General features: G+C 51.5%; 2 protein-coding genes across 19 annotated transcripts in view; one reads left to right on the top strand and one right to left on the bottom strand.

Moving 5' to 3' along the window:
- GRHL2 (grainyhead like transcription factor 2) overlaps window positions 1-9,553 on the top strand; it is a 164,137-nt gene extending 154,584 nt beyond the window's left edge. For 2 of the 3 annotated variants that reach the window (XM_045805842.2, XM_045805841.2), the window contains exons 15-16: window positions 3,410-3,474; window positions 5,370-9,552. In XM_045805842.2, coding sequence (XP_045661798.1) covers window positions 3,410-3,474; window positions 5,370-5,484 — 180 coding nt within the window. In that variant the 3' untranslated portion in view covers window positions 5,485-9,552. Of the gene's footprint in view, window positions 1-3,409; window positions 3,475-5,369 lie in introns of all 3 variants that reach the window. The other variant, XM_087864683.1, reaches the window with a different exon arrangement.
- Window positions 9,554-12,586: 3,033 nt separating this feature from the next.
- NCALD (neurocalcin delta) overlaps window positions 12,587-15,550 on the bottom strand; it is a 431,866-nt gene continuing 428,902 nt past the window's right edge. For all 16 annotated transcript variants that reach the window (XM_087864687.1, XM_087864689.1, XM_087864688.1 and 13 more), the window contains one exon: window positions 12,587-15,214. In XM_087864687.1, coding sequence (XP_087720813.1) covers window positions 15,117-15,214 — 98 coding nt within the window. In that variant the 3' untranslated portion in view covers window positions 12,587-15,116. The remainder of the gene's footprint in view (window positions 15,215-15,550) is intronic.

The raw sequence follows: 15,550 nt of genomic DNA, 5'->3' as shown, positions 1-15,550 counted from the left end.
TTTTTCTTCATTATTGATTTTACGCTGCACTTTCCTCTTCCTTTCTCTTTAGTTTGGCAGATATATTAACTTTTCTTCAAACTTATTCTCTGCTTTTCCTAAATTATTTCAGTCCCTCCTCATTTCTCTGTGATTTGAAAATAAAATTCCAGCTGTTTTTCTCAACAACGCTCTGTAGCTCCCCCCGCGCTCCCGGGGATGAGGCTTTGGAGCCTTTGTTTCTCCCTCTCCTGCCGCCTTCTCCCGCTAGCCAGAGGCGTGGGGTGCTCACCCCGCTGTCCCCACAAACTCCCGGCGGCTCTGTGTTGCTGAGATAGTGGAATGCTCTCACTCTAGCAAACAATGAGGTTGTCCCCTTCGTCATCTCCTTTTTACTTTGAGAATCTTTATTTAGCACTTAATTTGCATCCCCACTCCATCTCTGTAAACACACACACAGTTATATACAGACATATAACTGTGTATTTTAGTTACAGATATACCAATATAATGTAGAGAATCTACGTAGCGAGAGGGTGGATGTAGAGTTTTTATTTATTTAAGAATTTATTTATGGCACTACGCTAGTCGCTGGTTGTCTCTGCCCTTTGCCTGGCTGAAGTCTCCCTTCTGATGCATTTTGTGTGTAGATGATGTTTTTCTGTCCATATATTCCTCCAGGGCGATATTTGGGTGAAACGCTCTCCGTACCCTTGCGTTTCCTTGAGACCATTTTATTTTTCAGCCTGAGGCATAGCTTGGTGTACAGGATTCTTGGGGTGAAGTCCTTTTTTCAGTAGTCTGGAGGGGTTACCCCACTATCCTTTAGTTTCTAGGGTTACAGATGAGAAGACTGAAAGCCACGTTTGTTCTTCTGTTCTTTGGGGGGGGGTAACTTGTTCTGGGAGGTTCCGGAATGTTTTTATTGCCCTTTGGAGATCTGTCTCTTTTCAGAATGGCCAGATGCATGAGTATTTCCGCACTGATCTCTCCTGGAATTCAGGACACCCCTCTTGTCCAAAAACATGGGTCTCTCTTCCATTATTTGCTTAATTATTTCCTCTTCTCCATCTGTCCTTTTTCTCTATCTGGGACCCTGGAGATTCACACCTCGTAGCGCCTGCATTTGTTCTTCAGATCTCTCTTTTCTTTTCTGTTTTTCCAATCTTTCATTCCATTCATGAGTTCCCTGTGCTGTCTGCCTTTGCTCTGCACTTTGAAATTGGTTTTCTAATTGCTCTTTCCAGATACCATGGGTTTGCTGTATTGACTGCCAGTCCTTCAGTTCACTTACTGAACTGTACAGTTTTTAGTTCAATAAGCGTATCTTTAGATGGGAAGTTTGCTCGTGTGCGCCGTCTTCATGAGTGGTCTGTTCCGTTCTGTTCAAATGAATGCCTTCAACACAAGTGCTTCGATTTCCTTTGCTGCCCCCAGGCCACATTATTTCACATCCTGGTCTCATTGCTGCTCAGCTGTGGCGGTGGGGGGCAGGCCCGTCAGTGATGGAGCGGTGACGGTGCCGGAGCGGTGACGTGGGCCAGGTGGGCCGCCGGCTCCCCAGGCTCCTGGTGCCCTCTCAGCCCTGGTCCTGCTGTTTTACTCCTCGGGCTTATTCTCAGGGTGGGGAATCCTTCCTGTGCAGGAGGAGGAATAAGGGGCAGGAATCTCTGATTCTCTGTGCGATAAGCCCTTTCTGCATGTGCTCTAGGACTCCTCAGCCTCTTCTTGGAGCCCCTGCTCCACTGCCCAGGCGTCCCCGTCTCAGACCCCACCTGCTCCAGCTGGGTGTGAGCCCCACCAGCCTCTGGCCTCCAGAGAGTCTGGCAGACTGGATTTGGGACAGAGAAAGCATGAGAGGCATTTAGGATAGACTTTCCAGAATTCATCTCCAAACTATGATTACTTTATAAAAGTGAATCACAATCATTGTAAGAAGGAAAGAAAAAAAAAAAAACACAGAATGGTACAACGTAGAAAGTGAAAGGATCTCCTAGTTTCTGTCCATTCTTACAGGGTAGCCACTGTTAATAGCTTGGCAGGTCCTTCACGTATCTTCTATTTCTTTACATACTTGTTTCTTAAAAAAAATACAGATGGGGTCACACTATTTGTACTGTTTCTCAGTTTGTTAGCTTTTTTTCCCCTTAGTGTATTAAGGACTTTTTTTTCCCATATAGACTTGCCACAATTTTTTTAAGTGACTGAATGGCTTTCAACTATGAAAATAACAAAACATGCTTAACGAATGGTTGTTATATACAGTTTTCTCTATTATGAACAATGATGCTCTGACAAGCTTAGTGTACATCTGAGCATATGTCTGTAGGCCACCTTCCCTACTAGATGTGGAATTTGTGGGCCGAAGGGTATATGCTTTTTGAATTTTAGTAGCGTCTTCCAAATTTCCCTCCAAAAAAGTTGAGCTTGTCACTTTCCCATCTATGGAATACAAGAGTTGATGTTTTTCATACTCTGCCTGACACTGTATTATCATTCTTTTAGTTTTTGTTCGTCTGATAACATAAAAGTAATATCCTATTGTTGTTTTAATTTGAAATTTTAAAATGAGAAGTGAGGCGGTATGTTTTTTCATGTGCTTATTGTCCTCTTGTGTTTTTCTCTGTGAATCACTGCTTCACGCTGTGTTCTTTCTCTTCCCATCGAATTGTTGGTCTTTGTCTGGATTTGCAGTTCTTTCTTTCTAACTCAAGGAAGTTAGTTCCATGCTTGTCATTTGTGTGGTGAAAAGGTTTCATAGTATATTATTTATCTTTAGCTTTCTCTGGTGGTTTTTGTTCTACTGGTTTTTGTAATTCTCTGTTGTTTTATCAAACTTTTGACCTTTTTTCTTCAGGTTTCATATCTTTGTGGGAACCATCTTCCTTCCTTGGAAGATGATACCAGTATAAAGAACTTATACATTCATGGTTTCAGCCTTCACGTGTAAATCTTTGATCTGAAATTTATTTTGATGTAAGAAGTGGATGGGGCGCCTGGTTAACTCAGTCGGTAGAGCGTGTGACTCTTGATCTTGGGGTCATGAGTTCAAACCCTACATTGGACACAGAGCTCACTAAAAAAGAAAAAAAAAAAAGCAGTGGAGAAGGGCTCCAGCTTAACTTGTTGAATTTTTTTTGATACGGCTACTTATTTAATCCAACATCTCAGTTCGAGTCCATCTTTTAGTGCTGACCTGAGATGAGACCCTCATCACAGATCACACGGCCACATGGCTGAATCTTCTGTTGAATGATTTAAGGTTTGTCCGAGGGAGAGCCTCGCACCTGGGCATACGGGGAGCCTGACTCCTGAGTGAGGGACACCGACGCCCAGGAGAGTCTCCCAGGGAGTGAAATGGGGCTTTGCCTCCCGCCTCTGCTTGGCTCCGCTTCCACGCTCACCTGCCTTTCTGTTGCCGGTGTTACAGATATCCGAGAAGTACGGGCTGCCTGTGGAGAAGATCACGAAGCTTTACAAGAAAAGCAAAAAAGGGTAAGAAAGAAACAGCTTAAACTGACTTCCAAATCAGATCAGTCTACATCGTGCCTTTAAAAAAAAGATGGTGCCTACCTTTCGTTAGTTCTGTTGTCCACTTTTTATAAAAACTGTGTGTCGTCCTTACAAAGAATTGCTGAGCCGCTTGCCAAGTGAAGGCATTTTGAAGATCTTAGTAGGAGAGGGAGGGAAGAGACGGTGCACTGTCGTGATGCCAGCTGAGACATCCCGTCCAACGACGGGATGAGCCGCTGCAATGGAGGCGTCCAGTGGTGGTGAGGACGCTGGGGAGAGGGGCCGAGAGCGGAGTTTATATAAAGACTCCCGTGCTGCTCTTGGGATTCGTTTCAGGACGACACAGAGCAGGACGCGTTCAGGGTATGGAGAATTCTTTGGGGGCAATCATTAACAAAGTGATCGAAATGACCATTGGACCTGCTTGTTCTCACTGTTAAGCACAGTACCTCGTTTAGTGGGTGTTCAGTAGGTTCTGGGGCCCCTGCAAGGGCCTGGTAGGTGCTGCGCTGCTGTTCCTTCCCCAGCTACCGTCTCCAGCCCTCCTGGGCTTCCTGTGCCTGAGGTTCTAAGAGTAGAGGCTGTTGGAGCCGGATTTCGTTCCAGGAGAGGGTTTCCGCTGAGTCAGCTTCTGCAGCTACTTTCCCACAACATGAAGAAAATGGGTCTTTAATCTCTTCTCTGAGCCTCCCTCATAAAGGAAATTGATTATCTGAGATGCTCAGTGATGGGTCTCCTGGTAGATTGGGAGTCAAATGGGAAACCTTTTCCGCTGGAGGCCTTGTCGGCAAGCTCACTTAAATGCATGTGACAGTTTTCTCCACGGTCAGTGCAATAGGCTGAGTGTCTTTCTTTGGTGGTGCGATTTGGGTGGGGTCTGGAGGTCTGGCTGCCGAGCTGAAGTCCTCGGTGCAGACGTGCATGCCAGTGGTGATAACGTTTCACTCCCGCCGAGCACCGTGTTGGGCCCTGCACTAAATACATTACTCCTTACAACAGCTCGAGAGCAGGGTGGTTTTTCTTATTTTTACAGAAGAATAAACTGAGGCTCTAAAAGGCCAACAAACCTGCCAGATGACACATAGCTGTCCAGTGAGTCAGTTCTTCAGTGGCAAGCTGAGATCTGTCTGATTTCCAAGTCAGGGCCAGATTCTCTTAAAACGAAATGCACTTGGGATCGTTGACTGAGGAGTAGGTCACGCGTGGTGAAGTGCGAGCTTCGGCGTGAGGCAGAGCTGTTTCCGGTCGAGCTCACCCATGCATCCGTGGGATGGACCTGGGAGCTGATTGCGCTTCTCTGCCCTCAGTTTTCTCATTTGCAAAGTGGCGATGGTCACACCTGCCTTCAAGGCTGCTCCGAAGATGAAGGACAAGGCGTCTGCAGCACCGAAGCGAACTCCGTGCTCAGCGAGGGGTAGCCACACGCCTTGGGTTTCCTCTTCCTCCGTCTTTGGAGCACTTCTGTGACATGCACTTTCGAAAGGCAGTAGGGTGTAATGAAAACAGTTAGGGGCCTGGTTAGGACCTGGCTCTGTCATGAGCTACCTCTGTGATTTCAGGCTCACCTCTCTGGGCCACGGCTTACCACTCTCTAAAGCAAGGGGGAATGATCTCTGAAGACCCGTTTAATAAGGAGTCGCGAGTTTAGTTCTGACAAATCAAGGCTTTGTTTTCCTCAAACTGGTTTCTGGGGAAAGAAAATATGAGGGTCTTCTTTTCCTGCCTTATCTCCTCTCTCCTCCATCCTTCCCATCCTTCCCAGCCTCCCTTGCCAAAGAATGGCTAAGGGACCCCCGCCCAGCCTGGAGTCTGCCCTCGCGCGCCGCTCGTTGTTGACGGCACCTTTGTTTCTCCCCCCCCACCCCGCTCCCTGGCAGCATCTTGGTGAACATGGACGACAACATCATTGAGCACTACTCGAATGAGGACACCTTCATCCTCAACATGGAGAGCATGGTGGAAGGCTTCAAGATCACACTCATGGAAATCTGAGCCCTGCTCTTAGCATCCGCTCGGCCCTCAGTGCCTTCCTCCGCAGCAGAGATGGAGGCCCGGGCCCGGAACCCGGACACCCGCTCCCCCACCTCACAACCACTGTTACAGACTGTGCTGGGAGCTGGGCGAGGCCCGGAGCCCCGTTCCTTACCAGCGTGTTTGGCCCACGCACTGGCTCCGACTGGAGCCGAAGCCTGAGCCCCTCCAGAGGGTGTGCTGGGCCTGCCACACACTTATTTATTGTCCACCTTGCTCTGGAGCCGGGGCCCAGGCCCACCAGTGTGCTGCTGGACACGCTGGCCCCAGATGAGACCGTCCGGAGCCCTCCCCTTCCAAGGGAAACACAGCCAATCCGTTCGCCCCGAAGAGCCCTAGAAGGTCTGGCTCCTCTGCTCCCCTTCTGCCTCTGCTGCGGGCCGGACCACATGGGCTGCTGCCGCCGCAACAGTCAGGGGGCCGGAGGTGGACGCCACTTCGCGGTCAGAAACCTTCAGGGGGGCTAAACACCTCCCGGGGTTTCCAGCAAGTAGCCACCAGGCCTTGTACAGGAAGACGTTCAACTCCCATGTAATTAGTAACCCAGAAGGGCTGCCTGGCTGTCATGTACATAGTGTTTATAATATCGCAATAATATATTTTACCTGTGCTGTGTGGGCATGTTTACTGCCGCTGGCCTAGGGGAGGCAGAGCCGAGACTCCGCTTTCCGCGAGAGGGCCGCCTCTGTGCTGTGCAGGAGGGTGCGGGGGGTGGGGGGAAGGTGGCCCTCGGGGCGTCAGGGACCTCCGGGGGTGCTGAGGACACTCGGGGGGCCGCCTCACTTGTGTTCCGGTGATGCCCGGCCTGTCCCTCTGAGCGGTCTGGTCAGTGGGAAAGGTCAGATTGCATGAGGCCCCGGCCCCTCCAGCTGCAGGGAGCTTGGCAGAGAGACTGCAGGGCGCTGTGCTGGGGCCCGCTGCAGAACTCCGTGGCGATCGTGAGCACCTGGCCGAGGTGGAGCGCCCCACAGTTTACAAGTGCTTCCTTCATCTCACGTGGCTCCCTTAGAAGCCCAGCTGCAGTTCTGTGAGCCGTGCCAACAGCTTAGCAGGCCAGGGCTGCTTCCTGCGGCCGCCTCTGCTCCGGGCTGCCTGATGGGGGGCAGAGGGGCGGAGGAAGCGCTTCTGCAGGCAGCCTCCCGAGGAGGACTGGGAGAGAGAAGGTCTTGTCCTCCCATCCCACACATGCCCTGGGACACAAAGAGGAGAAAACACGCTTCCCTGAACAATTACGAGATGATGAGCTGTTCTGGGCTGCTGTCCTCTTTGAAGGGACAGGTAGGTGGTCTCGGGGTTTGCGTTCACCCTTGTGGGTTGAAGCACTAGCCTTTTGGTGGCCAGACGTGTCCTCTACCCAAGGTCCTGCACCAGGACAGGTTCTGTGTATGGGCCTCGATTTGTTTGTGAAGCACTTTGACGTCTTATCTGGGGGGCTCTCTCTCCAAGGCCTCCCTGCCCCCCACGCCACCTGCCCCGGAGGCCCAGAGCAGGACGGGAGGGCTGCTTCCAGCCCAGCTGCTTCTCCTTGAGACCGCAGAGGATTTGAGTGGGACGGAGAGCAGGGGCCACACCGGGGGAGATGTCGGGCTGGCGGTGAGGGGGCGCCTTTCCGTGTGTCTTCCGGACACCTTACCCCTTCCCGTGGTGCCAAAGGTTTGCATCCTGGATTCAGTTCTGCTCCAGCCTGTGCCCTCCTCCCCCACTCTGACTGCCATGCCCTGGACCAGCAGCTTGGGGACCCTCCTGGGTACCGATGCGGCTCTGTTCTGTGATGGACAAATTCAGTGTTGGAAATATATGATGTACTATGCACTTCCCATGCTCCTTGCCTCAGGGGTGGGTTCAAACATGATTGGCGGACAAAATGGCAAATACAACTGGGCTGGGGCATAGACTCCAGAGTAGGGAAAAGAAAAAAATCTAGGGCAGTGTGACGCAGGTTACCCTACCCTTCTTTCTCTAGCCTCTAGCCTCTGCGGGAAAATATTTGCTGGTCCTGCCCTAGGCAGAGACTGAATGGGAAACGCGTTTGCGTTTGTTTCCGGTCCCCTGAGCGATCACTGTGGTGACCCCTACCTACCAGAACAAAGAATGTGAGGCCGGTGCCAGTAGGGGTGGTGCAGAGAGCATCACCTCCCATCTGATCTGCCCCCACCCTGTTCCCTCTGCATCCTCACAGTGCCCGTGGCTTAGCGTGGACGTGTCCTCCACTGTGAATGCCAGCAGAGCTTCAATGAGCACAACTTTCTGAGCAGAAGCACTCTAGAAAGATAGGAAAAACTGCCTCCTTTTGTCCCTCAAATTAATCACACTCAAATAAATATGCTTTTTTAAAAAAGTCCACGTAGGATGGAGGACACATAAAACAAGTATTTTTTGTATATATACTCAAGTTGCTTAGACTTAACAGGTGTTTGGAAATTGGGACCAACAGAAAAATGCAGTCAGATGTCATCTTGGACTTGGATCCTAAAAGACTAAGCCCAGAAACTTAGGATGCGTGAAATGATTCAAACATTTATTTTCCTTCTTATTTAAAATTAGGAAAATACAACAGAACCAGAGGGTTTGTGCCAAATTCTGTGAACGGCCCTTTCTTAAAAACAAGCAAGGGAGTTGATAGATGGACAATATTTGCTCTCATGTTTAAAAAAAAAAAAGGCAAATGTAACTTAATAGTTTTGTAAATGGGAGAGGGGGAATCTATAAACTATAAATACAGTTATTTTATTTTTTGTACATTTTTAAGAAGAAAAAAATAAATATTCATAACATCTGAGTAAATGACAGTGTCTGGTGCTTTCTGTGAGGTGGCTGTTAGGGCTTTTCGCCTTGGTGGAAGGAAGCTTCAGTGTGGCCTTGGGAAGGTTCTAGGCTCCCCCCGGGGCACCTTTGGGTCCTGGGCTTCAACACAGCAGGCGTGTCTTCATCCTGTGGACTTTGCTCCACCGCAAGGTTACATGGGAAGAGAGCTGAAGAAATCAAGAGGCCTTCCGTGTGGCAGTGACGGGCCACCAGAGTGGTTATTCTTGGCCACCTCAGGGCAGGCAGTAGGTCCTGTGCGCACGCTTTTACCTTCCTCACTCCCGGTTCGCTCACCCCCACTTGAGTCCTCACAAGGACGTTGCGGCTCTTCAGTTCATCCGTACCAGCCTCTGAAAGCACGTGGCTAAACCGCAGTCATACCGTGTCGGTCTCTGGCCGCTGCCTCCCCACCGAGCCGCCGTGCTCTTCGGCCGTCGTCCGCCGGAGAGCCTCTCCGCTCCCAACCAGCAGCGTTTCTACATCCTCCCGCATCTCACACTGTCCATGTCCACGGCTTCCGAATCTTGGCTAAAAATTTGCCTCGAGGACATCTTCTCTGACAACTTTAACCCCAGTGGCGCCCCCAGCAGCTTCGATGCCTGGACCAGGGCCGGGAAGAGGAGGCGGGGTGGGGAGCTGATGGAGGAGGATTCTGGAGGGATCACGGGATTAGCAATGGGCCAGAAGGCCTGTTTGCCATGCTCCATGTTCCACAGCCTCCACGGGCATTCAAGTGGACCCACGGGCCTGAGTAGGTCCCGCAGAAGCTGCAGCTGGCCTCCACATCTGCCCTGAGGTAGCCCCTCCCGTGGCCCGTGGCCGCCAAGGCTCTGCTGTTAGTGAACTCTGCCGGCGTGTGTGCCACCCCACCCTCCACCTCCCGGTGCGGGACTCAGGTCAGGTGGGTGAGGATGACCAGTGGTCAGGGCCACAGGGTCCAGTCCTGGCTCTTGCCTTCCACTGTCTGTGCTCATTCAGTCCAGTTACTGTGGTCCAGGTGCTATGGCCCAGGCTTGAGACAAAGAGGCAGGTTGGACACAGTCCGCCCTTTGAGGCAGGGATGTATGTGCAAAGTGAGGGTGGCCTGGGAGAGCCAGAGCTCTGTCATCACCCCAGGTCTAAGGCACACAACTCTGCCTACCCTTAACCCTTCTCGTACAACAGGAGAAATCACCAATGTGAATCTTGCTTTGAGAAGGCTGCCTACTCAAGTGTCTGAGCCCATATATCTGAGGGTCAGTGGGAATGGGGGGGGGGGGTGGCCACTGTGTCAGTTCAGGTCCTCCAAGAAGTAGAAGCCAAGATGGGATTAGACGTTCAAGAGATTTATTGGGGGAATTCATGTGCATAATGAAGGGGAAGTAAGCAGGGGGAGACAGGGAAAGCATGTGGACTAACCCCTGTGAAAGGAAGGAAGGGAGGAAGCTTGGGCAGGATGAGCCTCAGACTGCCTCAGCCAGGCCCCCCAGAGTCTCCTTGAGTGAGGGTCACCCGCAGGAAGAATCCCACGTGGGGCAGGAATGGCTCAGTTCTGATACCCCCACCATGCGCAGTCACTGACGCCCGGGAGAGCCTGGCCTCGGAGTAAATGCCGAGGTGGCTCCAAAGATTGCAGCTGGAGCCTGTCAATCAGCTGGCTGCGCTTCCAGCAGCAGGGTCTCAAAAGGGAAGATCGGAACACCCCGCTTTAGTGACCACAAAGGTCAACGTTCTGCAATAGAAATTCACTGGGGCTCTACTCTTACAAGTAAGCATTCCCTGAATGGGTTTCCTGCTCTCCCACCTTAAGCTGTTACACCTTTTGTCCTCAGGGTCCTTCATCCCTACACTTTTCTGAGCTCTGCTAAAGGGGTGCAGGGGTTAATTTTGGAGACTCTGGAATTCTGGGAAACAGTGGGGGGCCTCTGATCTGCCAGAAGTGGCAAAAGAGAGGGGATGTTGAAAGGGCACTAAAGACAAATGTTGCCGGCTTGTTTTCTGCGTAGCAAACGCCCCTCACTCACCACTCAGGAAAGAACCTGATTTCTGCTCTGCTGTAGCTACGGATGTGGATTACTTTGTGATTGTATTCAGGGTGCTGGACAGAACTTACCAGCTGAACCGTGAGCCTGGTCTCCTACTTTTTTGCTAATAACTCCTGCCCACCCCCCAGCATGCACACACCGCCAAGACTTGGTATGGTGGGTCACCACTGAACACTCCGTGCGAGCACAGTAAAGTGGTTAAATACTGGTATTGGAAAGATACATTTTCTGAGTCTGTCCATCTGTCTGTCTACATATGTATGATGGCAGCAGCTGTGAGTATTTAATAAGGGTTGGCAGGCTGCACTGCCCAGAAGTTTGCAGTATTGTGACCATCCCTTCTAGAGAACACTTACAATGCCATCTATTTCCTGGAATAGTGCTGAGAAAAGAAGTCATGAAATAAGCCTCTGTAAGGCCCTCCACCCCCCCAGCTGCCCTGGGGGGGAGTAGCTCCACACCGTGGAATGTTCTCCGAATGACCATCGTTTGTAAGCCCAGGGATGTCTGGGACCACGCACGACACATTCGCTTCCAGTGCGGCAAGTATCCAGGACCTGTCTAAGTCATGGTCAGCGTTCCAGCGGAGAGAAACTTGTCTGAAATGAAGGTACCATCAGTTAGACCCTTGGCCTGAGCATTTTTCACTCTGTAACACCTTTGTATTTTAGGTGGATTTAGCTGATACTCCACTGCCTCGGAAAATACAGGTCTCAATGTTCTTTCTCTTATTTCTTCAGCCACCTCAAAAAACAAAATTTCAACAGAGTGCTGGGCATACCCAGGCCAAGAGAGGCATGTGTGAAGTATTTCCGTTTCTTCCCAAGACAGTTCTCGTGCTCTCCCTACCTCGACTTCGGGAAACACTCAGATTCCCCCTCACCCAGTGCGCCCCTCCGTGCCCGGACTGGCCTGTGAGGGGATCTGGCTGGGGGGGGGGGGGGTTATTAGGACAATGCCCTGAAAATAGGAGCCTCGGTGTTGGAAGTCCGCCAGAAATGGCCAGGTTGGCCTCCACCAGGTGCAGGAATGCCGGCTCCTGATCAGGTTGGCGGCTGCCAGCCACCTCACCGTCGGTGCCGGGGACGACAGGGTGTCCGTATTCAGGACTCCGGAGTGTCCACTGCTGGTCCGTAGGGACAAATTATGGAGCAAAGACAGAAGCCCTGCAGGCCACCTCAGTTCCTACAGGAGATCTAGTTGGCCCACGAGGCACCTGCTATAGCAGACGCTCAGTCCCTTTCTCTAGATGAACGGGATTCTGTGCTGGAGGTGGGGCCAATGACAACGACAAAAAACCAAACAACAAAACCACAAGGCTCATCTGAATTCGCTTTGAGGGTGTGGAGTCTGCATCATGTCATCTCTTCTATCCACCCTAACCCGAAGCCTCACCTCACTCTTCTCCAGACTGAGACGGGAGAAGAGAAGTTGCCTTCCATCGCCCCTGATGCTTGGACTGGAGTCCGCAGCTCCAGCTGTGAGGCAGGAGGGGCGGTGAGAAGAAAGCACAGGCCGAGAAGTGTGTGAGCGGAGGGAAGTGAGGAAGCCCACGCGCAGACCAAGGGTGCTTTCGGACGGGCTGTGGGCTCGGCGCCTCCCCCGGCCTCCCCTCCGAGCTCGGGCTCCTGCGTCTCTGGGGCGGACGGCACCTGGGCCCTCTCGCTCGGGCAGATTCAGCCAGGCCGGCGCTTTAGGCCCCAAACCCTCATGTCCCAGACAATCACGCCAAGCTCGAGTGACACGAAGTCATGACACAGGGAACACTCCATAAGCTGGGCTCTGCAAAGACGGACGTGCTCCTGGAACAGCACGGCTCTGAACTACGCGGGTGCACGTCCATGCAGATTTTTCTCAGTAAATACAGGATAGTCCTGTATCCGCATTTTCTCTTCCTCGTGGCTTTCTTTCTTGTTTCTGGCTTGCTTTATTGTAAGAATACAGTGTATAATACACCCAGCATACAAAACAGGCGTTAATCGACTGTTTATGTCATCAGTGAGGCTTCTGGTCGGCAATAGCTATTGGTAGTTAAATTCTGGGGAATCGAAAGTTATATGTGGATGTTCGACCGCACAGGGGGTCTGCACCCCAAACCCTCTCATCGTTCAAGGGTCAAGTGTATATTATTAAATCCATTTGTGGAAAGGGTCCCCTGGGACATATGGAAGGGATGGAACGGCACCCCTTCCCCACCCTAAGCAAGGGTATGAACAGTCGGCCACTCCGTGTCGTCCTTCAAGTCATAAGCCACTTTATTCCAGTCCCTTGAACATCACAGACTGGCTTGATTTCAGACAGAACAGACTCCATTTCCAGAGGTCCCGCACCACAGCAATGACAATGAACAGCCCGGCAAAGGAATGACCTAAACCTTTAGTCATTCAGCCTTCTGGGTGCTGCAGAGTCCCTTGGCCAAATGTAAGTGCATTGGATTAGACATACAAAGCCCTTCCTGGGAAGGAGTAGAAGGAAAAAAACAACCATCGAGAAAATACAGACAGGGTCAGTGGCAGGCCAGGACAAGACTATTTGCGTACATCCCAGGCATGTCGGCACTCATTAGCCGTGTGTCTGGCTCTGTTTTCCCTCCTAAACAGCTGGAGCCCCTCTTCCTTGCTCCTCACTCCAGTTTTCAGTTCTGGGGAACTGGGTGAGTCTGGCTCAACAAGATGTCCTGACCGAGGGTAGAGCTCAGGTGGGCTTGCCCCGACATTAACTGACTCGCCTTCTAAGAACCGAAAGGGGGAATTAGGTCTTCCGTACGGGGGGGGGGGGGGGGGGGACGCACTTCCCGAACGTGACCAGCGCCTCTGCTGGGCCTCTTGTTCACTGTGCCCTCTGCCTCTTAGTTTAATCCCCTGGTTTTCAAACCCAGATCTTACCACTCGGCTCATGGAGGAATCTGGCAAGTCTTAGGAGAGACCCACTGTGAGGAACGGACACTCAGAGGAAGATGAAGAGGATTTTACCATGTCTAGGTCTCCAAATTCCATCGTGCAAAGTTGGTTCATTTTGGTCAACCATACAAATTCGGATTTTTGCTACCAGTTAAAAGGGACTCAAGTAATACAGAAGAATCTGGAGTTAGAATGGCTCAGCATCATCTTCCTCATGATTCTGTCTGTGGGTCATGGCCTACAGGAAGTAGCTTGGCTGCAGAAAACCCACTGGGGACCTCTCTGCCTCCTCTCGGGGCAGGTCCTCCCATCTGCGGCCTTGAGTGTTCGGACTCCCCGGGCCCACTGCTTGCGAAGACATGACTGGCTTATTTGTAATCAGCATTTTTTTCTCTTAACTTGCAATTCCAATTAGTGTATGTGAGGTCGCCAGACCAAAGAGTGACTCAAATTTCCACTGTCACGTCTGAAAATAGAAATCAGCATTCCAAGAACACGGTGATGGAAAATATTTACGGATTCCCCACAGTGGGCCCTGGGAAGCACAGCCACCCGGGGCCGTGCCTTTTTCACGACCAGTCAGCTGACTGCCCGACCTTGGACTCTTTGAAGGGCCACCGGGGACATGAAAAGGTCAACACTGCAGCTGCGGCTCCCTAACCGTAATGTGGATTAAACCATTGGGAAGTCCCAAGAAATTTGTGGTATTCCTTTTTTTCCCGGTCGACAGAATACTGATCTGCTCAGAAAAGCACCGTACGTGGTGCCACTGGGCGGAGTGGGCTGCCCGTCGCCTCACATCTGCCAGGAAGATGAGCCTCCTGGTGCTCCGTCGGACATGTCCCACGTCAGCCTGCCCTGCCTCTATCCTCCAGGCACTGCCACTCTGGAAATGCATTCAAAATGAAGGTTGGGCCCTAGTCATGGTGACTTTGTACTTCTCTGGAATATGCGAAATATACCTGTTGACTGGTGCATTTGTGCCAAGACAGATACGACTTTAAAACAAGACACAGACATTCATTATAGTTGGCTTACTTCACATTAAGCTACTAAAAACAGTCTTCTGTAGTAAGATTGTATTAGTGCTCACTAAACATGCATTTCATTTAAACAAGGCAAAACACTTAATTTGGTCTGCAATACCCAATATTTTATATACAGCAGTCTTTTTTTTTTTTAAATCACAAGAGGCAACAAGATGGGTCTAGGTTTGTTATATAAGTTACCACTTGTGTTTAATTTCCAAAGAAACTCATCTTAGCTCAACTAGTGTAAACGTGTGAAGAAACAGCTGAGCCCTCTTTTTCCTCTTCTCTCTGAATCGACCTTGAAATGTTCACAGCTTAGACACTACAGCCTGCTGGGGAAGAGGGTGGAGTGGAGGCCTCCGGGCCCCTTTCCGAGCCTGGCCCAGGAGGGTCCCTTGTCCTTGGGAACCCCCAGGGCGCGTGTGGCTCCAGACCCAGGTGGGGAGTTCTGTGTTTCAAACAAGCCCCTGGAGGCTTGCCACAGAATCCCGGGACTGGACTGTTTTCCCTTCTCTTGCCTCCCCGAGTCTTCAGTTTGAGAACAGAGATACTGGAAGCAGAAGCAAAATAACAATCAGAACAATGGGAAATCATAGAACAGCGAACACCGTGGAGTCTGTGCCCGACAGCACTGCCCATGCTCCCTGCAAGCGCGCTGGGGCTCTGCGCATTCCCACCACAGAGGAAGCTGAGGGCGGCACGGGGAACGTGCGTCTGAGCGCACGGGGGACAGCATCACCGTCAAAATTGTTTGGCAAAAAAAAAAAAAAAATCGTTAAAAAGAAAGGTCGAACGGGAACACAAGCAGCTCTACGATCCGTGGGGTGCGGCGCTCAGAACTGGCCAGCACTGCTGGGGTCACACTGCAGGAGGCGCACAATGGACGGGTCACTCTTGGCCCCTCGGATGAACTCCTCCAGGGACAGTTTTCCTAGAAAGCAAGAGGACAGGTGAGCGGGGGCTGGTGGCAGCTGCGCAGAAGTCTACAGATGGTGGCAGCGACCGCTCACCTTCTCCCCTGCACCTCCCCCTGTGAGATCCGCGGCCCAGCCGGCACCTAGGACAGCTCGCGGCTTCTGGAGTCCCCCCGCTGACAGGGGGGCTGGTGGCTACAACAGGCTCCCCGGAGGGGGGGGCGGTTCTCACTCGGTATTTGTAGAACAGACAGCTGGTCTTTTTAAGAGAGCAGGCGGCACTCCTGAGGCACCAAGGCCGTCATGGGGTTCCCGGTGTCCCCAGAGCCTTCTGGCCCCCATGGGGTGGCCAG

Source organism: Ursus americanus, chromosome 9, assembly GCF_024610735.1.
Source record: "Ursus americanus isolate L20-20 chromosome 9, mUrsAme1.1.p, whole genome shotgun sequence".
NCBI lineage: Eukaryota > Metazoa > Chordata > Mammalia > Carnivora > Ursidae > Ursus > Ursus americanus.
This window is presented reverse-complemented; position numbering and strand designations above follow the sequence as displayed.